Genomic DNA, 24,799 nt, shown 5'->3' with positions numbered 1-24,799 from the left:
AGAGAGAGACAGAGCATGAACGGGGGGAGGGGCAGAGAGAGAGGGAGACACAGAATCGGAAACAGGCTCCAGGCTCCGAGCCATCAGCCCAGAGCCTGACGCGGGGCTCGAACTCACGGACCGCAAGATCGTGACCTGGCTGAAGTCGGACGCTTAACCGACTGCGCCACCCAGGCGCCCCTAAAAATAAAATTTAAAACACACACACACACACACACACACACACACACACAGCATACTGTATGTATGTATACATGCTCCTCACTTACCTCAAGGACTCTGTCAAGTGCTTTAGAGACCCGGAAGTTTTTCAGATCCCTGTCATATAATTCTAGGTGTTTCTTTGATGGCCTGTTGATCAAAATGTCATCCTGTATTACAAAGAAAATTTATAAAGAAAAATCAGTTTCTGTATAGAGTTGCACTGAAAACAAATTTTTTTCATAGTGGTATTTTTTTACACCAGGGTGACCCTGAACTGTGTAATAAATACCAGGCATATGCCAAGAATGCAGACTAATTGAAAATGGAATACTTTGCCACATCAATGTATTATTAACTCTCCTATGACTTAACTTATAACATATACACAACACCTCACTCTGGACAAATATTACTCATTTCAGTTCTCTTTACGTGGCAGCCTACGTGACCTGGCAGAAAGAGAAACCAAGGATGTGAGAAACAGATCTAGTCCCAACAACTCTGGTAACCAGTAACGAAATGCTACATAGACCGTAACTTCTTTGTATCTCCATCTCCTCAGATGCCAAATGGGCACATATTTGGCTCTGCTACTGTTCAGGGTTGTTTAGGACATTCAATCAGATACCATATGAAAGATATTGTTTTTGAATACAGTAAAATACTGTAACATTATAATGATTCAGGATATTAAAGTACTCCTTATTCCCCACTACTTATTAATAATGTTCCCAATCTAGCAATCTGGAGAGAGAGCTAATGTAGACAAAAGCAAAATAAAGCTAAATGCCATGTGAACTACACGTTCCAGTAACATGCAGGGACGGAGTTGGCTACTCTAACAAACTACACCATCTAAAAAAAAAGTAAGAAATATACAAATACCCGTTGCTTCATGTAATTTTTTCCTTTAATAAAAGTTCGATATGCAGGCCGCCTTCTCCTCGGAAGAGAATCCTTCTTTGCTTCAGATTTCCTATGTTTAACACTTAGTATTCCATTGGTCATTCCCACAACTATTGTCTCATCTTCATGCTAAAAGCAATTAGAAATATAAGTTAGTCTATTCCTAACACATCATTTATCTTACTTTTTCTTCAAAACACCATTTATAAAGCGTTTTCTGCTTATCCGCACTTTCACAAGAGTTCCATTCAGATAGAGATACTTTGCCTAACAATGATCTATGCAAAAAGTCAGAACAAATCATTTTTTCTTCCAGGATATGATTTTACTGATAGAACACGTTATATCCAGTGTAAATTATACTGGCACTTTGTATAATAATACAGAATTAATGACATCTTGGAGAACTTCTAAAATAATTTTTTTCCTACATCCTCTTACTAGGAAAAGGATTGTGCGATGGCATGACTTTCCACAGTCTGGCCAAGAGAATATTTTATAATAAGCTTTTCCTCTTCTAATTCAGATTTCTATATGATGTATTCAAATTTCCTCTTCTTCCACGGCTCATGAAACTTGACAGTGGACATTCCAGAAAGAGCATCAACAAAGACAAGCACGTCCACTTTGTTATCTCCTTCTCTCTCTCCTCTTTTTTTATCCCCCTCAGAGAGCCAATGTGACTTTCTAGAGTATGTTAACCCTAAGTTAAATGTGTTGAAAAGAGATTTAACAATTTCCCAGATCCTGTCTTTAGAGTTAACAATGCCTACAGCTGTACTCGGTTTGAAGCTATATGGTGAACAAGACCTAAATCTCAATTCATACTAAATTACTGGGACAAGTCATATAATAGCAACTGTCTTAACTATTTCATGTGGCAAGAAGAAAATAAGATTTATTCAAATACAAAGATAAACTGTAAAATTCCATTTCAGTTTCACTCAACAATGTTAGTGACAGCTTTAAAAAGGGCTAAAAATACTTACTGCAAGTGCAAGACTCAAAATTGAAGCTGCGTAATCAAAACTGTGGACTACTTTATAGGAAGTCGTGCTATATATTTTCACCTTCCTGATGAAAAGGAAAGGTTTGTCATAAATCACCTTGGAAAGGAGTATAAATGCAAATTTTCTACTGTTTAGAAATATATAACTATTAAATTTTACACATCAATGAAGGAAAATAACGATTAATAATATCAACTGCAAACTAATTCATCACTGAATCTTTTACAACTGAACTGTTGGTACTAGCCATGTCTGTATAAAGACCTGAGTAGTCACCAGAAGAACAGACCGCGAACCAACATAGCCTGAAGATGACACATGAGAGTAAAGAAAAAGTATCAAAGCCCACTAGAAGTCAAAAGAGCAGGGTTTCTCAACGTTAGCATGCTCTGCACCATGGGCCAGATCAGTCTTTGTTGTGGAGGCTGTTCTGTGCACTGCAGGAAGCTCAGCAGCATCCTGAACCGCTACCCACTGCAGGCCAGCAGCTCACCACTCCCAACTGGTGCCAACAACCCAAAATGTCTCCAGCTGCTGCCGCGCATCCTCTTGGAGACACAAGTCACTGTGGGCTGAGAACCGTGAACAGAGCCAACTCACACTTGATTTTTGAGGGACACATCTAAAACCTGAGTCCCAGAGGCGCCTGGGTGGCTCAGTTGGTTAAGCATCCGACTTCAGCTCAGGACACAATCTTGCAATCCATGAGTTCAAGCCCCGCGTCGGGCTCTGTGCTGACGGCTCAGAGCCTGGAGGCTGCTTCAGATTCTGTTTCTCCCTCTCTTTCTGCCTCACCCCCCACTTGCACTGTCTCTGTCTCTGTCTCTGTCTCTGTCTCTCTCAAAAAAATAAACAAACATACATTTAAAAAAAGTTTTTTTTAAACTCGAGTCCCAAATTGCCTAGTAACACCATTTCAGAGAATCTGTTACCTATTTACATAATAAATAGGTCCTTTCTGTCTAAAATATTTTCTAGCTTTTAAAATATGTATTAAGCATACTGAAAAACCAAGGCTTTCCATAATAGTGAAAATAGGAAATATGGAAACAAAATGACCAAAAACAAACGAATGTAAGTAACTACAAGAACTGTGCCATAGTTCTAGCCACATGCTACTGAGCACTTGAAGAGTGGTTATGAAAATTAAGAGCCAAATTTTCAATTTTACTTGATTTTAATTAACTTATTTTAATTTTAAAACTGAGGCAGTATTAAAACATTTTTCTGTTAAACAAAACTATATTTCACTTTAATCACTATAAATTACCACATCATAGGGCACATATTGGATGCTTAATTTGTCTCTAGTCTCTCGGTAATAATTTTTACACGGATTACGTGTTGAAATGATATTTTAGATACACTGAACTAAATGAAATATATTATTAAATTAATTTTACCTAGTTCCTTTTGCCTTTCTGTGGCTACTACAATATTTAAAACTACATATGTAGCCCACATCTTATTTCTGTTGGCCAGCACTGTTCTAGAACTTTAACTAATGGAATACTAAAGCTTATATAAAAAAGGAATATTTGAATCACGTTAAAGTATACAAATTTTCACATACAATTTTAACTTTTGAAGAATATATGCTAGAATATATACACTCAGAAGAAATCTTTTAAAATATACAAATATATACACAAAGGATTTTTTAAAGCCACAGAATAACATAGACTATTTTAAAGATTAACGTTCAAATGGTTCAATAAAATTCCTTAAGTATGCAAGTTAACGTACTAAATTTTGTCAAGTGAGAAAATAAGTTTACTGTATTGTAAATAAAAGGTCAAAACTATTTTCAACTCAATAGATTTTCAAAGAAATCATTTGACAGAACATTTATTTCATTACAAATACTGCAGAAATAACTCATTTTCTCAAGCAGTAAATATTTCTACAATACCAATGATAAGGAAAGAAAATTAAAATGCTAACCTATCCAGTGACCCAGAGAGTAACCTCTGTCCAGAGCTGCTCAGATATAAACATGTCACAGTTTTATGATGATTTTTCAAAGATACTAGCAACTGTCCTCCTTTTAGTATGTCCCAGATTTTAACATAACGACCTCCTATAGAAAGAAATAATCATTAGTTTGAAATTCTGCCTATACATTCAATATTTTCAAGATTTGAAAAGCATTCTTTACTAGACACTGCACAGCATGGAGGTGAAGTGAAGGGTTCTGCAAAACTGCCTGGTTTCAATGCTGTCTCTATCATTTATTGAGTTTGTAACTGATGATAACAAATAGTTCCTACCACGAAGAACTGTTACAACGAAAAATTATTGCATACCTGTAAAGTTCACAGAACTGCCTACAAAATAAAAAGTATAACCAAAATGGATTTTAAGAAAATTGTAATAAAATCATTCTGCAAAAGAAATGTGTCACTACAGAAATGAATAATAAAGTTTTATTTCCTAAAAAGTTTGTGAATCCCAACAAAACTGAAAAATTTCCCTATCACTTCTACTCTAAGAGTTAGAAGCGTCCTTAAAGGCAATTTAATCTAATAGTTTAAAAAGAATTCTTTTACTATAGCATCTTCTATTTCAATGAAATGTTACACACAAGTCTAGAAGGTAAAATTGAAGAATGAGTTGGAGAGGGGGGAGCAAAGGTCTTACCTATCCTGACTGGGAAACCGGGCCTGTGAGCCAATTCATAGTCCCTGTCTCACTGCATGTGGCAGCTCATGAGAGCACAGTTTAAAACAAGTGATCCTATCCAAACTCTCATTTTCAAAGTCTACAGGAGTTAAGGGATTTTCCAAGGTCATACAATTAGCTAGTGACACAGTGGAGATTAGCATACACGTGTCCATTCTCCCCATTCAGCTTGTTTCCATTTCTCAAAATAACATCAAGAAAAATGGATACATCTGACAATGTCATCAATTTATTTTGAAACTAAACAGGTACTGGGGAAGAAGTACAAAACAGGGTAATTTCTATTCGGGTTTTAGAATTAAGAAAAAAAATCTATACACACAGCCATATACGTGCTATGAATTATACACACCACCTTTGTATTCTAATGTCAACACATTAACTTTGACTTGATAAATCAAAGAAGCCGATTTATTTCTTCCATTCTCATTTTGAAAATGCTCTAGGATCAACATTACAGAAAAATGCCTCAGTTCCAGCTTGATGAAAAACGTACCAAGACCCCTTTTGAACGCCACATTATACCCTCCTCCAGAACTACTGGCTATTTTCTGGACAAAGTCACTTCAGTCAAAAGAGACATAAAAACAGACAAGCCTGATCCTAGAATTGAAAGAACTGTGATCTCTTTCAACCTAAGATCTCTTAGGTAGGAATAACAGGCATACAACCTGGATTTCTGGCTTATATACACAATGCAGGCTCTCGAGTTCTGGGATTTCAGATCTGCCACTCTATCGTGGACCAATTACTTTAAAAACTTTTATTTATTTCCTTAGTTGCAAAATAGGGAGAAAACTCACTCACTTCTAGGCTCAATAATTTGTATATAAGAGCCCAGTACCTGGCTCACATTAGGTAGTCAATAAATAATAACTGCTTGCTTGTCCTGTTTATCAATTGAGCAAAACCTAGGTATGTAATTCAAGTGCACAATATTAAATTATAAAAAGTAACTGATAAAGACATAAGTGACTCAAAACCAACTATATAGGTAAAAGCAATTTTTAAAATACCTGCTGATACCAGAAGACCTCCAGAGGGAAAGAGCAGGACACTCTCCACTGGCTGCCCATGCTCAACAGAGATCACACTCTTATTGGTTCGTGCGTCAAACATCTTCAGGGTATGATCGTATGACCCTAAAATGTCAATTTTGGTATTAGGTGAGTTTCGTTACTCAAATCAACAAAAACTAAATATACGTGTGTGTATGCAAACAAATTTGAAAAGGAGAAAGGGCTTAGATAAAATTTAAAGACACCTATGTATATTCATGATGACAAAGTACCTACAAACTCTGGGACCACTGATTATTTCTGAAAAAGCATTACTATACCATACTATATCATATAGGACCTTAAACTATTCCCATCTTCAAGTTATTGTCACTACTCAATCAGCTGGGAACCTCTGCACAAGCACCCACAAAGACTGAACTCCATTATCTTTGTTTCTCAGCTGCTTGGAGGCTCTGTGAAAACCAGAGTACTAAACCATAGTTCCGACACTCATGTTTTCAAGGAAGCCTTATGTTTCCAAACACACTTGGAAGACAATAAGAACAATCACCAAAAGAAGAAAAAGAAAAGAATTGGATAGACAGAAACATATTCCTTTATAAAATTTTTTACATTGCTCTATCCCAAAAGAGTCCCAAAGCAGCGTCAAATTATATCGCAATAAAACGATCAACTTCAGGAGGGAAAAATAGTTCACCAACCTGTTACAAAGAGATCTGGGTTCAGTTTGCTAGCACATCCACACCTCACATAATCAGAATGTTCTTTGAATGTCAGAATTTCTTTGGAGTTTGGAATATCCCACAATTTAACTGTATAATCATCAGCCCCAGAGACCACATGATATTTGTCAGCTGTAAAATCGACTGTATGAACTGCTCTAAAAAATTAAGGATCAATATGTTAAATAGCAAGAAAAAAACTAACATAAAACATAAAACTCTGCTTTTCCCCAAATAACAAAAAAAGCTCAGTTTTAGGGAGTAATTGTAGGGGGAAATCATGAGAGAAAAATCTTTAAAACAGATATCCGTCCCTAAGCCAATTTAAAATTCTAAATACCCTTACACTATGAAGTTAATAATATTCAACAGCCTTACAAGTTATTTTCTATATATTAACAATTCTACAAAACTGCTCAATAAAGGTAAACGTTCTAAATGTTGGAGCAAAGGTACTTTTAATTTAAAAACTTTCAAAATGGGGGACGGGCACCTGGGTGGCTCAGTTGGTTGAGCGCTGACAGCACAGAACATGCTTGGGATGCTCTCTCTGTCCCTCCCCCGCTCACTCACACCCTCTCTCTCTCAAAATAAATGGATAAACACTTAAAAAAAATTTTCAGGGGCACCTGCGTGGCTCAGTCAGTTAAGCTTCTGATTCTTGAATTCAGCTCAGGCCATGACCTCACGGTCTCTAGGATCGAGTCCCACGTCAGGCTCTGTGCTGACAGCAACAGAGCCTGCTTGGGATTCTCTGTCTCCCCCCTCTCCCAAAATAAACTTACTTTAAAAAAATATTTCAAAATGGGTAGTTCTTTACAAAATTCGAAGACTTGACACTGAGTAGGATCATGTTAAGTGAATTTCTGTTATATTTTAAATGTTTCACTTATGAGAAAAGACCTTCCTGATAATACACTGTAAAAAACACTTCAGATTTTTAAATCAGTAACAAATGTCAGAATTGAAATTGGTAATTCTGATATAAAGTTATAATATAAAATTGCCCTGACCATTTATCAAGGGGAAAATATTAAATTCAAAAAGAAACAATCAACCTTCCAACTTGCCTTCAAAATGAGAACCTCCACTATAGTTCAGCCTATAGAGTTCTCATTCATAGTTGTGAGGTGCCTTTAGATCAGTGGTTTATAACCTTGACTGATCACAGAAGTCACTAAGAAATTAAATGAAAGCTATAGGAAATCTTCCCGGAAAAACATACATTTCTTCAAATGTCACAAACAATTCTACAGAATTCATGAGCCCCATCAAACTGGACCATAGGACTGGCCTAGATTAAGCACTCTGTCCTTGAACAATCATGAAATAAAGTATATACAGGTATATAATCTTCACAGAACTGCTCTATGTTTTTATTCAAAGCCCCAAAAAAAGAAACCAAAAAAGCTTACAACAACAAAACAACAAAGAACACATAAAAACCAACTGTCTGTAACAATATGGTGACAGATGTTAACTAGACTTATTATTCTGCAACATACACAAACATCGAACATACAACTGAAACTAACATAATGTTTTGTTAATTATACCTCAGTTAAAAAAAAGTTGTTTTTAAATTTTTCAACCCTGGCTCTTACTTAGTATGGCCTTCAAAGTGCCTGAGGGGAGCTCTCCCCGTTATATCAAAAAGCTGAACTCCACCATCTTCACTGCCAGCTACAAGCAGTCTACCATCCTGACGAAAAGTCGCACAGTATGCTGTGTCTTTAAATCGGGAAAAGGTTTTTATAGGTTCTTGAGAATATCGGCCATAAATGTGAATCTATGAAAAGATAAAAAACACAGTACTTAACCAAACGCCTCTAGATCAGTCGTACATACAAAGACACAAAAGAAAAATAAATGTAATATTATATTTACCCTCGAGGAAGCTGTGACAGCATAATTATATGGAGGCTGCAGAGAAAAGTCTACTTTTGACACTGCACCAAACTCCTTGATCTGAACAGGGGTCTTAACAAAACAAAATACAAAGTATTAACAGAGTTACAACTGGTAAGACTGTTCAAGCATTACATAATTTCTTACTCGATCGTTTCACTTTGTTCTTAGTAACATTTGCTAGGTTGTATCTAATACAGAAGTATGAAAAAGCAAAAAAGGTCCAAATAACATCACCCAGACCATCCTGGCTGTCATTAAAGTAAATAACTATATGGCTGGAAAACCATACTCCACTCTTTCTCTTCAGCTGTGGAGTTTTCTGTGATTATTACTGGGGAGAAAAAGTTATGCCTATGTCAGCATACATTTAACCATGTATTCTGTAACTGACAGAAAGATCACACCATGCAGGCTGTTCTGAACCTCGCTTCCTTTCACTCAATTACACATCTCAGCTAATTTTTCATATGATCAATAGATGTGCCGTCCGTTATAGGGTACATCATAATTTACTTTACCGGTCCACTACTAAGGGACACAGGTTTTCCCAGAATTTCTAGCATTACAAATAATACTTTAATCAACATCTATATACCTGTATCTTAGCAAATTTAGGGGACTGTAATCTTTGGGTAAGTTTCAAACTGTGGAACTTACATGCCCAAAAGGTATTTTTATCACAATAGATAATGCGAAACTGCCCTCCAGAAAGTCTGCATCAATTTTCCTCCCTCAAGTAGCAATGATCAAAATTTTTCATTTGTGTCAATATAACAGATGAAAGTAGTATCCAAATTATTGTGGTAACTGACATTTCTTTATGAGTGAAGCCACAGCTCTTTTATACATTTATTGGTCATTTAAATTTCTTGTTCCATTAACCTCCCAATCCCAATCTTTTTCCACTTTTCTATTTAGTTGTTCATCTTTTAAAAAAATTAATTTTCAAGCTTTTATAGATAGTCTAGCAGAATTCTGCATCACTTTCTCCTTAGTTTTGCAAAGGCAAAAAAAATTTTCTCACATGAGATTCAAATTCTAAGATTTAATTCATTTGGCATTCATTAATCATCTATTCTGCGCTAGGTCCTTGTATGATTAAAATGATTAAGCAGTAGGGACTTTTATAAAAAATTCTAAGAAAAAACCTCAGCTACCTAATTTTCTACCCAAATTATGAACTGGTGATTGATTCCTTTTAGTTATTAGCTCTCTATTAGAGTATCCAAAGTATAACATATGCTGGAGAAATGAGCATCAGTACAACCCCCTCGTTACTGTCTCCACTTACCTTATAGTTGTTCCAGTACAGTGTGTCTTGGGTGATTTTTTCACCAAGTATAGGATACGTCTGAATAGCTACAGGCTTATAACCAGCCATAATTTCATATAATTGGGCTGTTATCCAAGAATAAATAGTTTGAAATTGATGTTAGAAATAATTACAGTGACTCTGCTTTATGTCTGAAAAAGAAAACATTTTAAATACACATTATTCTTAAACCTGTATAACTTTCACTTTGTGTCTTTTCAAAAGGCTGTGTGGTAGCTTATAGGATTAGTGACCAATAAACCATTTAACTATAACACAGAAGAGACAACCTTAAGGAAGCAGGTAGAATACAGATAAGACTACCAGAGTGCACCCTCTACTCAGCTATACACAGAAGCTGTACACAAATATTCTCACATCTAACTAGCCAATTTACAACACTTGGAAATAAGTCTGGCTCAACCATCCATCCAGTAGCCAAAGCAGAAGTGCACTGGCTTGGATTGTTTATTTCTTAACAACAGAAAGCATTAAGGTGAAACTGCAAATAGAAAAGTTTCCTGAAACCAAATTTAAGATAACATTCAATCTGTAAGAACACAGTCTAGGGTCTTGACTTCCTGAAAGCCTTAGAAATACCAAGAAGGAAAACAAAGCTAGTATTCTAATGGAAAAGCTTAAAATTAAAAATTTTTTAAATTCCTTTTTAATGTTTATTTACTCTTTGAGAGAGAGAGAGAGAGAGAGAGAGAGAGCGAGAGAGCACACAGGCGAGGGGCAGAGAGAGACAGAATCTGAAACAGGCCTCAGGCTCTGGGCTGTCAGCACAGAGCCCGACGCGGGGCTCGAGCTCACGAACAGTGACATCATGACCTGAGCCAAAGTCGGACGCTTAACTGATTGAGCCACCCAGACAACCCGGAGAAGCTTAAAATTAAATTTAAGAAAAGGGGCTCCTGAGTGGCTGAGTCATTAAGTGTCCAACTCTTGATTTCAGCTCAGGTCACGTTCTCCTGGTTCTTGGGATTCAGCCCCACAAAGGGCTCTGTGCTGACAGGGGAACCTGCTTGGGATTCTCTCTGTCTCCCTCTCTCCTCTCTGCCCCCATCTCTAAGAAGAAATAAATAAATATTTTTTTTAAACAGTAGGATAAAAATGAATTAAAACTTTTAACTAACATAGAATTAAGCCAAAACATCTCTCCAGAACTATTCAGCTGTAAAAGAGATTCATGTTATCAGTGGTGCAACTCATTGTCTATCCCCAAAAAGCCTGGTAACAGTGCATGAGTAATACCAAAATGAATAGGGATGGCATATGCTAAAGGCTATTTTGATGAAACACAGCAATCAATGATTCAAAGGAAGGAAACGTTTCTGTTCATTCAAGTACCTGCACTGTTCTAGGCTCTGGAGATACTATGTTGAGTAAAACAGATATGGGTCAGTGCTTTCACACACTCCAATATTCTCCATTTTAGGTGGTGATTGGCAGAATCTAGGACTATGGAATCAGCTTTGACTTGTCCTTCCTCTTCACTTTTAACATCCAAGTAGTTAAGATGAGTTTACCTCCCAGATCTTTCTAAACCTCCATCATGTCCACTCTACCAAGTTCCACTGCCCTAATCAGATCTTCTCATCTACTGATATGGTGCAGTATAAGGGCTCCTGACTCCCTCATTCATCCTTTAAATAGCCATCAGCAAGATCCAGCTTTTGCTACAAAGCCCAACCTTGCCTGAAAATAAAGGTCGAAGCTCCCTAACATGGCATGTGATCTGGCCCTTGCTTACCTTTCCAGCTTCACTTCTTTGTTACTCCCTTTTAACACAGAATTCTCTTTCTTCTCTCATTCTTTGCTCATTTGTCCTCTTTTGCCAGGAATGATCTCCATCTACCCACTTGCTGTTTATCATTTAAAGCTCAACTCAAGAATCACATCCCCCAGGAAACCTGTGAACTAATCCTACTTCACTCTGCATATTTCTGTCACTGTGCATAGTAAAATTGCATTTGTAATGATCTCTTTTTCCTACTAAACTGAACATTTTGTACCTGGAAGATTTTTTTTTTAAGTGCTCAAAGAAAACTTGTGGAAGGAAGGAAAGAAAGCATTGTGTTGGGTTCTATGGAAAAACACGAAATTAAAATCACAAATGGTGTCTGTAATATGAACATTACTACACAGCAAGAGTCAACAAACTTCTTCTGCAAGGAACCAGAAGATAAGTATCTTAAGCTTTGCTGGCCAACAGGCAAAATGGAGAATCATTTGTTACAAGAAAGCAAGCGAGAAAAAAAATCCCAATTTTTTACTAACCGCCCCCCAAATAATTATGAGTACAATTTTATGTTTATAAATGAAAAGAATGAGATTTATGGAGGCGGGGAATAACATTTTACTCACTTCGGGTTCAAAGTGCTTCCTAGCATCAGACTGCAAAAAGTTACCTGTAAAACAATTCTAGGCTCACTGGCAGGCGAAAAGAAACCATCACTTGCCCAGATTTAGCCTGTGGCTCCTTCCCTTACTGGCATACAGGCAAAGCCATCCCTTACTAGAATATCGGCAAAGGAATACCTAACTCTGCCTCGAGAGAAACAGTTTAAAGCTTTAAATGTTTACAAGTAAGGAATAGTAGTGGTTTGCCAGATAAAAGTGAGATACAGCACTGGAGGAGAGGGAGAGGGGGGACACGACACAATACAAAGGCATGCAGGCAAGAAATGATGTGAAAATCAATAAGAAAATGATCAGGGAGAGGTCAGAGCCTGAGAAACTGAAACTAAATGAATAGACACTACTACAATCCGACGCAGAGTAACAGATATATGCTATAAGTAACGTACAAAGTACTAAGCGCTCAAAAAAGATTTTTAATTCTAACCGGGAGGCTCCCAGAAAGATTCACAGTGCATTTCAGCTCGGCCTTGACGTATAAGATCAAAATAGACTGACCTCTTAAGATGAGCACAAGCACACGGGGTGAGGACAGCATTCGAAACCGAGGGAACATCATTAGCAAAGACAGAGATGGAAATTTGCCCATTGCCTCGGAGGGATGCGGATTAATAACGGTGCACAAGCGAGAATGTGATCGTAGAAGGGGCAAATATGGGTCGAAGCTAAGCGGTGGGGATCCTGAGAGGTTGGTTAAAGAGTTTCAGCCCGTCTGCGAAGACTGGGAAGCCCCAGAGGAGCACGCGAGATAGCAAAGCAGGCCCGACGTGAGTCCGGACTGCACCCACCAGGAGCTGCCTTCACCTACCTCCGATAGGCCCCGCGGGTCCGTCGGGGCACTTTGTGTCCAAGGAGAATTTCTTGGATTCGGCCAGCCCCCACCCGGACTATTAAGGCTCACTCGCGGAAGATCACGCGGACTCTACACGGCGCCGCCGAGACACAGAGAGGGCAGAACTACCTGGCCGGTCGCACAAAAGTGACGTAAGGGCGTAGGCTCACGTGACTTACGCGGCCAGGAGTCGTAGGGGCGGGTCAGGGGGCGGGACGATGGGGGAGGAGGAGACGTGATCCCAGTACTGGACCGGTGTTGCTCTAGAGACCCAGACGGGTCCTGCTGAAGTGACCCAGTGTCTGTAGTACTTGGGCAGCAAAGACTGTGCAGCGGCGGGGGAAAAAACCTGGAAGTCCTCTTGGCTGCGGTGACGCGGAACGTTTTTTGGCCAAACCCCGAAAGAAGAAATCGGAAGTGACGTCGCGGTCAAAACAAGCCGGGGTTTGGGGGCCTGCAGTGAATCTGTGGCCGCAGATGGAAAGGCCCGACGGGCTGTCGGCTGTCGAAGGTAGTCGCGAGGCCCTGCGCGCCCATCCAGTAGGCTTCCGGCCCCTGTCCCCCGGACCCTCCCGCCGGGGGTGAACCAGAGTTTCCGCCTGAGCTACTTTTCGGGCCGAGCTGGCGGGTGGCTCCCGAGCGGACTTCCCTCCCTACAGTGTCCCTTTCACGGGGCTTCTGCCCTGGGACACCTGTCGCCTGTGAGGCGTCATTTTCATAGCACCTTCCTTTCCTTGGTGGACAGTTTCAGGAGTAGGAAGAGCCAAGGGACACCTGTTACTAGGATCCACTGCGGAATGTGTATCTCATTAGGTTTTCTCCCTTCATCCCTGGGCTCTGACCCATCGAAGTGATCCTAGCTCTCCTTTGGCCATCGTCTTCTTCTCACTGCCTCTTACTCTCAATCCTATTTTCACCTCTCCTTCTCCAAGTCTTCAAAATCTTAGCGTAACCCATCAATTTTGGCTCATCTCGTCTAGCGTATTGGCAGGACCAACGTTCTGTTTTCACTCCCTCCTCGCCCCAGTTCTCCCCTTCTCGAAGAGGGTAATTCCGCCTATATTATGACATGGAAGATGTTTAGAGCTACAAAGAATACTAGAGATGCCTATTTCAACCGTCTTCGTTGTATAGATTAATACAACGAGTCTCAGAAAACGTATATGACTTGTCTTTCCATTGTTGCACAGCTAGCTAGTAGTGATGTTGAGACCAGAATGCCAGATCTAATTAGCAAGCCCCTGTTGGGCATCTCGCAGGGTCATTTTAGGATAGGAAATAATATGAAACAGTGTTAAACTTCATATCAGAAAACATTTCTGGAGCACCTGATGGGATCAAGCTCTGTTTTGTATGCAAAGATTAGTAAGAGTGGCCCCCAGCCTAGAGAAGTTTTCAGTTTCTTGGGAGTTTAAGTGGAAACATTCAAAGGAATGGTAAATGCCAAAATGGAAATAAATGCAGTGTGCTAAGAGAGCTCAGGGGATTGCATTTAGGCCAGCTCTAGTCTGTGGGAGATGGGTCGTCCCTCAGGAAATTTTCATAAGAGCCTATATTAAGTTGCTAACATTTTAACTAAACAAAAACTGAGAAGTGTATCTTCAGTACATCATAACCAAAGCTTTGTAAAGCCTTTACCTGTCCAAGAATCAGGTGTTATAGATGCCAACAGACATGGATACAATGAATTTTATCTTAAATTCAAACTGAGAACCACTTATAAACATAGCATGTTAAAAAATGAACTACAGGTAAGAGGTTAAAGTTTTCACATCAAATTTTTTTAATGTTTTAGCCGTTTTAGTTTATGGAATGAAGTCTTGGCACTTTAAAATTAGAAGGTGGTTTGGAGCTACTGGGTAGCTCAGTTGGTTAAGTGTCAGACTTCCGGTCAGGTCATGATCTCACAGTTTATGAGTTCAAGCCCCACATCAGGCTTTCTGCTGTCAGCATGGAGCCCGTTTTGTGTCCTCTATCCCCCTTTCTCTGCCCCTTCCCCTGTCATTCTCTCTCTCTCTCTCTCTCTCTCTCTTTCTCAAATAAATAAGCACTTAAAAATCTAATAAATAAATTTAGAAGGTTGTTTAAATCTATCAGTCAATGGAAAGGTCACCCACTTGAACTATGAAAATAACAAATGCCCAATTTTTGAGAGAAAGGTGCTATGAGAATTTTTTACAAGGTTTTCTCCCAACAGAAACTAGCTTCTTTCCATCTTGATGAAGTGCCTCCCACCCCTCTCTGGGCTTCGCCTGTAGCAGGAACTTCGGTTAGTTCTGAAGGCTGGGCAATCCAAGATCAAGGTGCTAGCATGGTTGTGTTCTGGTGTGAGCCCTCTTCATGGTTCATAGCTTTCATCTTTTTGGTCTAAGTTGGTGAAAAACCATGAAAGTTTATTTTCATTGTTAGCTTGATCTTCTGTCCACTTACCAATGTTGAGGAATAGGAGAAGGGAGAAAAGAGTAAAACGTGTTGGAACCTGGTGATGAAGGTAAAAAATATGCCTGTATCTCATTTGGTCTTTACCAAGATCCTATGCAATTAGTGGTGATACCCCCATTTTACAGATGAGACTGAGACTTAGAGAGGTTGAATAATGTACAGGTTCATACAGCCAAGAAGTGGTGAAGCTTGGATTCATACTCCGGTGTCTGCCTCCAAACATTGTATGCTTACTGTTATGTATAGGGGCTTGTAAGAGCACTATGTGCATACTTGATTGAAAAATGATTATTTTGTGTATTATTACCTAAGTTGATATAATCTTTTTAATTTTTTTCTTTCAGATTTTTCAATATCTAAATTCCAAGAACACACTGGATACCACTCCTATAAAACAAAGAGGAAATCATGAAGGAATGTTTTAATCATTGAAACTACAGTTGAAGTCATGGCTACATCAACAAATCTGGATATTGGAGCCCAGCTGATAGTGGAAGAGTGTCCCAGCACTTACAGTCTAACTGGCACGCCAGACATTAAAATAGAACATCAGCTGGACTCAAATGCAGAGGAAGGATCAGCTCAGGGTGTTGCCATGGGAATGAAATTCATATTACCTAACCGATTTGATATGAACGTGTGTTCTCGATTTGTGAAGTCCTTAAATGAAGAGGATAGTAAAAATATTCAAGATCAGGTTAACTCTGACCTGGAAGTGGCATCTGTCCTATTTAAAGGTTGCAAGTTATGGTATAAATATGTGCATTTGTTCTGTTTTTGTTTTTTTTGTGTTTTTTGTGTATGGTTTTGGTTTTTTTTGTTTTTTGTTTTGGTTTTTCCTTTCTGATCATGAGATTTTGAGTTTGGGAAGAGAGTTTGGAAGTCATCTTTTAATATGATTTTCTAGAATCTCACAGAAACCGAAATTAAATAATTTTCATGTTTTGTGATGTCTATAGTGTATGTTGATTTTTTAAAATCTTCTAGCTTAACCTTTATTTAGAAATTAAAGTTTCTTATTTGTACCTTTTTAAATGATAGAAGAAAAATTATTCGTGCCTTTTAAGAAATGAATTAGCTTAATATTCCCTCTTCCATGAATATTTGATTGGCCTCAGTTTCCCATGCATTAATGCAGTGAAGTCTGCCATCATATTGTAGATTTATTTTTATAACAATCTACTGAATAAAAAAGCTAATTTCAAAATAAAATTGTTCAAAATTAATACAGATTTTTCCTGGAACTTTCACTATGATGATATAGATTTTTTAATAGCAAAGAATAATTTAATATCACTTGAGAAACAGTTGAAGATGTACCTCGTGTATCTCTCTTTTAATGTAAACATTGACATAGAACTCTGAAATGTTTTATCATTAAAATATTGTGTTAATGTGTTTAAATTTATTTTACTTAGCTGAATGCAATATCCATACATCTCCTTCTCCGGGAATTCAAGTAAGGCATGTCTACACTCCCTCTACAACAAAGCACTTCTCACCCATAAAACAATCAACTACTTTAACCAACAAACACAGAGGAAATGAGGTCTCGACCACACCTCTCTTAGCAAATTGTAAGTATTTCCCACTGAGTTGTTAAAATATTCTTATTACTGGTATAATGCTTTCAAGAGTTTGGCCTTGAAACATTATTTTCTTTAAATGCATATCCTATTTGGAAAGTGATGTCTTGATAGTTTTAGTAATTTAAAATTTCACAATATTACTGCAGAGTCACATATTTCATGTTTTATATTTCTATGTTGAGAAAAAGTACAGATTTTAATACAGATTTTGTATAGGTTTATACAAATACAGGTTTATATTCATACACATACAGATTTTTACAGGTTTTCATTCTTAAAACCTTTATAGTTTTTTTTTTAATGTTTATTTTTGTGTGAGAGAGAAAGACAGAGTGTGAGCAGGGGAGGGGCAGAGAGAGAGGGAGACACAGAATCTGAAGCAGGCTCCAGGCTCTGAGCTGTCAGCACAGAACCCTACGTGGGGCTGGAACTCACGGAACGACGAGATCAGACCTGAGCCGAAGTCAGACACCTAACCGACTGAGCCACCCAGGCACTATTAAAACCTTTATAGTTTAACTATAAAAAAACAATCTTTTATTCTGAACTATGTGCAAAGTAAGAGAGTATTTTTACTTCACATTTTACGTTTAAACTAGATCAGTGATCAGCAAGTGATTTGTAGTAAAAGCTGAGTGATTTGTAATTTAGAATTTGACTATAATAACATGAATATGAAATTTCTCTTTTTAAAACCTTGAAGCCACAATTTTTAAAAATGGAATCATTCTAGAGGAAATAAAATGAAGCTTTTCTATACAAATCAGAAAAATGTAGTATGGGTATGTTAATGAAAGAAAACCAGTTAGCAGTTTGACGTTAGGAACTGTATCGAATATGTAATGTAAATGCATCTATATTCTAAAGCATGGTGAAATATTTGTTTTTACTTTGGAAACACTGTATCTCTCCTAATTTTGAATGGCATGCCCTAGCAGTTAAGCAGGAGGAGTCCATGATTCTTACTTCACCTATTAGCCAAAGTTTCTACTTACTATATTTCCATGTGCTTCCTAATTGCTTTCCTTTCTATTAAGGCCACTCAGTTATATTACTGAAGTCAAGGATCAAGTGATACTAATTTCTAAGATGAACTCTCACAGAACAGTGCCTGTTTAGTTTTGTTGTAAAATAAAGATGTTGTCTTAAAATAAATAAATGAGGGGTGCCTGGGTGGGTCCATTAAGTTTCCGACTCTTGACTTCAGGTCATGATCTCACTCATGGGATCAAGCCCCACCTGGGGGTCTGCGCTGATATTGAGGAGCCTGGTTGGGATCCTCTCTGTCTGTCTGTCTGTCTCTCTCTCTCTCTCCCTCTGCCCTTCTCTTTCTCTTAAAATAAATATATAAACTTTTAAATATAAATAAATGAATGAATAAATGAATGAAATAAAGATATTGTCTTAAAATAGTCCAACCATATTATTTTTGAGCTAAAAAGAAACACCTAGAGATTATGCAGTTCCCCTCCCTCATTTTATAGACAAAAACATTTAATTATTTACTCAAGGTCACACAGCTGATTAGCCACAATGAAGTCTGCATTCAAGAATTTACTCTCAAAGTTAGTTTTCAACTTACTAATTCCCATGGGTTAGAAAAAAACCCGTGGAGTCTTGAAATAATGGTCTTTGGGATTTCAGAGGATTCAGTCTATAAAAAGACAGAAGGTATATCTTTGTGTGGTTTTAGACCCAACATCCTCCTAAGTTTGGATATTGAGTTAGCATTTTAAAAATTAAATACCTAAACTGTTTCTTTGATTGATAAGATCAGTGGCGATTTGCATTAATAGTTGATCATAACAATTTGTTCATTGCTAATAATACTTTGTAGCTGTCAGAATTGCCTTAAACACATACCGATCCTCAGATATAGGTATATTTTAAGTTACATTTTTTTTAAACAATAAAATGAGAGTTTTTATTTTAGAAAAGAAAATTGCTGCACACATATGAATACTGACGTGATGAAAGTGTACCCTATAAGTCGAAAACTGTGAAGCTTTTTATGGTATTGTTTCAGCTCTATCTGTTCACCAGTTGGCTGCTCAGGGAGAGATGCTTTACCTAGCTACTCGGATTGAACAAGGTAATAGCCTGTTCTTTTAAACGTACTTAAATTTTGTAGGGTTTATTAGATTTTTGTTGTTTTATTTTAATACAGGAAAGTATAAAGACAAAAAAAATAGTTGCATAATCTCACCAGGCAGATAACCCAATAGGTAGTAAAAAACAGACAAACAAAAAGTATATAAAGTATAAAAGTCACAGCTTCCCATACCATCCCAGCCTTGTTCCCAAAAGCAAATATTATAAATTTCTTATATTTTCAGGAAACTTTTCTAGAAAACATTTCTGTTTATTTTTGGAGTTCTGTATGAGAATATATATGTGCTTTTTTGTTGTTTACACAAGAGGGAAAGTATTGTACACACCGTATTACACTTTCCTTTTTTTCACTTAATATTTTGGACATCTTTCCATATAAGCACATAAAGATCTGTTTCATTCTTTTTAATAGTTTAACAGGTCTATGATTTTGCACTGTATTGCTGCATACACATGTACCATGTTTTGTTTTTTTTTAATTTTTTTAAACATTTATTTATTTTTGAGAGACAGAGGGAGACAGAGCATGAGCAGGGGAAGGGCAGAGAGAGAGGGAGACACAGAATCTGAAACAGGCTGCAGGCTCTGAGCTGCCAGCAACAGAGCCTGACACAGGTCTCACGCCCACAGACCTCGAGATCATGACCTGAGCCAAAGTCGGACACTTAACCGGCTGAGCCACCCAGGCGCCCCGCATGTTTTTATTTTTTAACTAATCCTCTTGGAGGTGATTCCAATTTCTTGCTCTTAAATAATAGTCTTGCTTACATTCCTTTTAAGTATGTAAATTCCTACAAGTATATTTGCCGGGTCAAAAGAAATGTGAATTTTTATTTATATATATATTGCCAGATATTTGTCCTGTCCCTACACCAGAGTTAGAGTTTCTGTTTCCCCATACCCTGACACAAGATATTATCAGACTTTAATCTTTGCTAATCTCATGGGTGAAAAAATAGTCTCTCATACTGGTTTTGTTTCAGTTTTTTAAATTATGGTCTATTTAAGCTTTTTTGTGTGTGAACTGCCTGATATGTGTTGATTTATGTGAACTCTTATCTAAATTAAAGAAATTCACTCTGTTGTTTATGTTGCATTTTTTTTTCTAGTTTGTCATTTTCCTTTGATTCTGATGTTTTCAAACAAAATTTTAACATTTTGTAGTGGTAAATTTATTTTTTTCCTTGCAACTTTTGAGTTTTATATCCTGCTTTGAAATGATTTTCTACTTCAAAATTACAAATAAATTCACTCACATCTTATTCTACAATTTCTGTGGTTTGGTTTTTTTCACATTTCAATCTTTGACGCATATGGAATGTTTTGGTATAAGGAGGTAAAGGTCAAGCTTTACTTTTATTTTCCTTTTTCATAAAGTTAGCCAGTTATCCCAACATTACTGATTGAGTACAGGGTGCATGATAAAAGAGGTGGGTGTTTTTTCATCATGTCATTTTCTTATAAGACATACTTCAGTATTTCTTTTTGTTCATAAATATTTGAAGGTTTCATTCTGTCTACTAAATAAACTTAGGGGAAACCTGTGGACTTATAACTAGTAAGGTGAATCTAGGAAACAAAATGGGGTTCAAGGTAGAATTGCATGGGACTGTGTTTCAGATTATTCTGTCTTCATCCCAATTATGTTAGTAAACCACCAAGAATGAAAAAAATAACAATGTTAGCTATAGAGTAGAAGATAATTTTAATAAGGTTTTGGAGGTTTTATAATATATATTTATATAATTGTAAGGGCTATTATATAATCTCGCTTCTATTGTGTTTCTCCCAACTACTCATTGAGATAAGCAAAGTATTATTCTGTGTATTGGAGAAATTAAATGATATGCCCAGAATCATAGTCCTGTAAAGTGACAGAGGCAGGATTCAGACTATGGCCTCCTGATCCCGAGTCCAGTCTTTTGTGGACTGCCTTGTACCTAGCGTTACGTCATGTGCAGTAGAAACACGCTGTTCGAACTGAGCTGTGTATACCGAAGCACATTTTAATACATTCACACTGCACCCTGCAACAACACTTAATAGGACTTCAGCAAATAAGTCGGCAGAAAGTGAACTTCAGTGAGTAGTAGTATCAACTTTTTAGAATGCCAGTATTTTCTTAATGATATTAATAGTTGGTTGTTAAATTAGATGACAAAAATTGCTTTTCTTTTAAATAGAAAATGTTATCAATCACACGGATGAAGAAGGATTTACTCCTCTGATGTGGGCTGCAGCACACGGGCAAATAGCTGTGGTAGAGTTTCTACTTCAGAATGTAAGGAAAATGCCTCAGAAAATGTATATGTACAGTTACTTAAGTCTGTAGTAAAGATTTTGTATCTTCAGCCAACTAGATGCAATGGTAGAGGATCCAAAACAATTTTACATGCTTTTCATGTTCTTGTGGAACCTGGATCTAGCTGGGCAGACAAGACCAATCGTACGTGAAACAGCAAGAGAGAATTTAATGCCCAACTCCCTTGAGGTACAGTGGGAGCAAAAGTACCGTCAGCTCTCTAGGACCAGCTTCGTGGAGGAGATGTAATTTGACTCCAGAGCAGAAGGACAGTTAGGACCGAGATAAAGGGAGGAAGGAAGGCATCCATGAGTAGAAATTTGCATTATTTACCCCAGAACGTTACCTGACCGAAGTATTGAACTGAATTCTTAGTGACAGAAACAACAGTATTCTTGTTTACATGAATTGAAAAGTCTTTTCTCTCCACTTACCACTCCAGGGTGCTGATCCCCAGCTTTTAGGAAAAGGTCGAGAAAGTGCACTATCATTGGCCTGTAGTAAAGGCTACACAGATATTGTCAAAATGCTGCTTGATTGTGGAGTTGATGTGAATGAATATGATTGGGTGAGTTTATGCTACTGATTTTAAAATACTGTAATAAACTCTAGGATTTACTTAGTTTGGAGAGACATAATACATTTCACTAAACATTTGGAAAAATCATTAACTTAAACACCTGGAAGAAAAAGTTAATGGTGTAAACTCACTTGTGACATCTGATTTAAGTATTCTTCACAAAACATGAAAATTGCCTTAAACTACTTTTACATGTCCATTTCTTAGTAAAACTCCTCAACGGCAACATTGAATTACTCGAATCTTGCTCACCTTGAAAACTAAATGACCTTTTCCTTTTGCAGAATGGAGGAACACCTTTGCTTTATGCTGTACATGGAAATCATGTTAAATGTGTAAAAATGCTCTTAGGTAAGCCATTTTTAAAAGTGAAAATATTTAGAAAATACCATGTGAGGGGTTTATTTTAACTTCTTACAAGGTGGCCTCCCTTGGTATTACTCAGGAGAATCATTAATTACTATTAAACACGTGAATCCTTCTGGAACACGTGCTACCAGAGAGTTGCCTGTGTGAGAAGCAGCTCCAGCACACCGCACACCTGTGCTTGGAGCATTTGTCTTTGTTGCTTTCCTTTGGAGGATAACGTGTGAATCCACAGTTGTTTCCTTGACCCGCGGCGTCTTTATGCAGAAGTTCTCGCTGTAGTTGTTGATGAGTTTCAGCTTTTCGAGAGGATGCCTGTTTGTTTGAAGTGTCTTCCCTCTGACCCACCGAAGTGAAATCTCTGCCCTTCGTACTTTGTCAGACCATCCTGAAGATACCCTCCACTTTGCTGAAAATCTGTCCTGCTGTTTGCACATGAGCCAGTAATAGACAAACATGTCTACATTTTCATTTTATTTATGCAGATTTTTCTGTTTTGATACAGAAAATGGAGCTGACCCCACAATTGAAACTGACTCTGGGTATAATTCTATGGATTTAGCTGTAGCCTTGGGCTATAGAGGTGGTAAGTATTTTAGAACTGTCAGATTATATATTTTTTTTAATTTTTTTTTAACGTTTATTTATTTTTGAGACAGAGAGAGACAGAGCATGAACGGGGAAGGGTCAGAGAGAAGGAGACACAGAATCTGAAACAGGCTCCAGGCTCTGAGCTGTCAGCACAGAGCCCGACGCGGGGCTCGAACTCACGGACCGCGAGATCATGACCTGAGCCGAAGTCGGCTGCTCAACCAACTGAGCCACCCAGGCGCCCCTGTCAGATTGTATTTTAGTTAGTAAAGCTATATAAATAGTACAAGCTGTGGTCTAAACCATTTTCATCACTTGTCGTCCTAAAACATGACATGTTATCCTAACTCCTGACATATACTTTTAACTATGGGCAAAATCAACAAATTCTTACCAAAAAAGAGAGTTTGTTACTGTTACTTTTCACCAACCCAAATAACTAGTTGCTAGAGTGCACACCTATTTATGTACAAGGTTTGTTTAACATTTTGTAACAAATTATTTACAAAATGCATTCTGGTTGCCCTTTCTCTGTTCTTTAGAACAAACTTTGTGCAAGAACAGAATCCAGTAATTTAGACAATTACTAAGTCCATGACAGACTAAGTTTTAAGTGCGTTAAGTATTGCATGCAATCGTATCACCCTCAGACTATGAGTATATATTACTAGGATATATCCTCAGAATATGATGAATAACTATTTTAAGAAAAAGTTGATGGGGGTGCCTGGGTGGCTCAGTCGGTTAAGCAGCCAACTTCAGCTCAGGTCATGATCTCGCGGTCCGTGAGTTCGAGCCCCACGTGGGGCTCTGTGCTGACAGCTCAGAGCCTGGCACCTGCTTCAGATTCTGTGTCTCCCTCTCTCTCTGTGCCCCACCCCCCACTCGCGCTCTGTCTCTCTCTCAAAAGTAAACACTTAAAAAATGTAAAAGAAAGAAAAGAAAAAGTTGATGTTAAGTTGAATTTGATAGTTCTGTTTAAAATTGTGTAATCAGCATGCTGTGGTCTTGATAACCTATCTCTTCTAGTTCAACAGGTTATTGAGTCACATTTGCTGAAGCTGCTTCAGAATATCAAGGAGTAGACACAGTCATCAAGAAGTGTCGTCTGCCCTTTCTTTTACTTTTTGGCTCTTATAAATGATAGTTTTGTTTACTTATAAATTTTTACCTCAGTTGCAAAATTTACTGGTTTTGGTAAGTTTTAATAAATATTCCTCTCAGCAATTCACTGGTTTATAATAAAATTAATATTGATGCTTTTTTATAAATGTGTTTTACTGCATATTTAAAGTTATAAATTAATGTTTTGTGGCATGTAAATTTTTATGGTACAGATAGTTATCTGTCTTTGTATCAAGTGCTGTAATTTAACAGTTTCAAAAGTTATTCTACCCTATTTGTCTTCACTCTTGTATTAACTCATTGACTTCACATAGGTTTGCTATAAATCTATAGAAAAAAATTTGTTATTGTTGAATTCAAAAATGCACAGTGTGATTGTTTACAAAATGATGTTATAAATAAAGTACTTTTTCTGTTTGCATGCTAGTTTTTTTTTTTTTAATTTTATAAGATTATTGAGGAATTACTTTAAGATTTTGGTTTAACCCTTCTGTCCTGCTAGGATACTCCATTAGATCAAACAGTATAATTAAAATAAATCAAATGTGAGTCAATCAACAAAGATTTGATTGTCATTTTTAGAAGTATATTTAGAATATTTTTCTCTTGTAAATAAGTTTTTCAGTAGGAAAAGTCCTCCATGAAAGAAAAGTCAGCCCTTCAATAA

General features: G+C 37.3%; 2 protein-coding genes across 2 annotated transcripts in view; one reads left to right on the top strand and one right to left on the bottom strand.

Moving 5' to 3' along the window:
- UTP15 (UTP15 small subunit processome component) overlaps nucleotides 1-13,223 on the bottom strand; it is a 16,646-nt gene extending 3,423 nt beyond the window's left edge. Inside the window, exons 1-10 of the mRNA XM_049649629.1 lie at nucleotides 13,002-13,223; nucleotides 9,749-9,921; nucleotides 8,434-8,526; nucleotides 8,151-8,335; nucleotides 6,526-6,704; nucleotides 5,819-5,944; nucleotides 4,065-4,200; nucleotides 2,100-2,184; nucleotides 1,090-1,239; nucleotides 270-371 (exon numbers count right to left, since the gene is read on the bottom strand). Coding sequence (XP_049505586.1) covers nucleotides 270-371; nucleotides 1,090-1,239; nucleotides 2,100-2,184; nucleotides 4,065-4,200; nucleotides 5,819-5,944; nucleotides 6,526-6,704; nucleotides 8,151-8,335; nucleotides 8,434-8,526; nucleotides 9,749-9,838 — 1,146 coding nt within the window. The 5' untranslated portion in view covers nucleotides 9,839-9,921; nucleotides 13,002-13,223. The remainder of the gene's footprint in view (nucleotides 1-269; nucleotides 372-1,089; nucleotides 1,240-2,099; nucleotides 2,185-4,064; nucleotides 4,201-5,818; nucleotides 5,945-6,525; nucleotides 6,705-8,150; nucleotides 8,336-8,433; nucleotides 8,527-9,748; nucleotides 9,922-13,001) is intronic.
- A 29-nt stretch (nucleotides 13,224-13,252) lies between these two features.
- Nucleotides 13,253-24,551, top strand: ANKRA2 (ankyrin repeat family A member 2). Its single transcript, XM_049649630.1, has 9 exons — nucleotides 13,253-13,536; nucleotides 15,812-16,204; nucleotides 16,886-17,044; nucleotides 19,083-19,148; nucleotides 21,352-21,449; nucleotides 21,913-22,038; nucleotides 22,335-22,401; nucleotides 22,922-23,002; nucleotides 24,037-24,551. Exons 2-9 carry the CDS (start codon nucleotides 15,916-15,918, stop codon nucleotides 24,090-24,092), a joined length of 942 nt encoding a protein of 313 aa, XP_049505587.1. The 5' UTR covers nucleotides 13,253-13,536; nucleotides 15,812-15,915; the 3' UTR covers nucleotides 24,093-24,551.
- Nucleotides 24,552-24,799: the final 248 nt, after the last annotated feature.

Source organism: Panthera uncia (genome assembly GCF_023721935.1).
Source record: "Panthera uncia isolate 11264 chromosome A1 unlocalized genomic scaffold, Puncia_PCG_1.0 HiC_scaffold_17, whole genome shotgun sequence".
Lineage (NCBI taxonomy): Eukaryota > Metazoa > Chordata > Mammalia > Carnivora > Felidae > Panthera > Panthera uncia.
The sequence above is the reverse complement of the archived record's forward strand: the minus strand, read 5'-3'. Positions and strand labels throughout refer to the sequence as shown.

What these genes read in the sequence shown, in the direction of transcription:
- ANKRA2 (XM_049649630.1), top strand. Translation starts at nt 15,916, where the DNA reads ATGGCTACATCAACAAATCTGGATATTGGAGCCCAGCTGATAGTGGAA. An exon ending in GGCATCTGTCCTATTTAAAG is followed by an intron (nt 16,205 to 16,885) that starts GTTGCAAGTTAT and finishes TATTTTACTTAG; the next exon opens with CTGAATGCAATATCCATACA. An exon ending in CACACCTCTCTTAGCAAATT is followed by an intron (nt 17,045 to 19,082) that starts GTAAGTATTTCC and finishes GTATTGTTTCAG; the next exon opens with CTCTATCTGTTCACCAGTTG.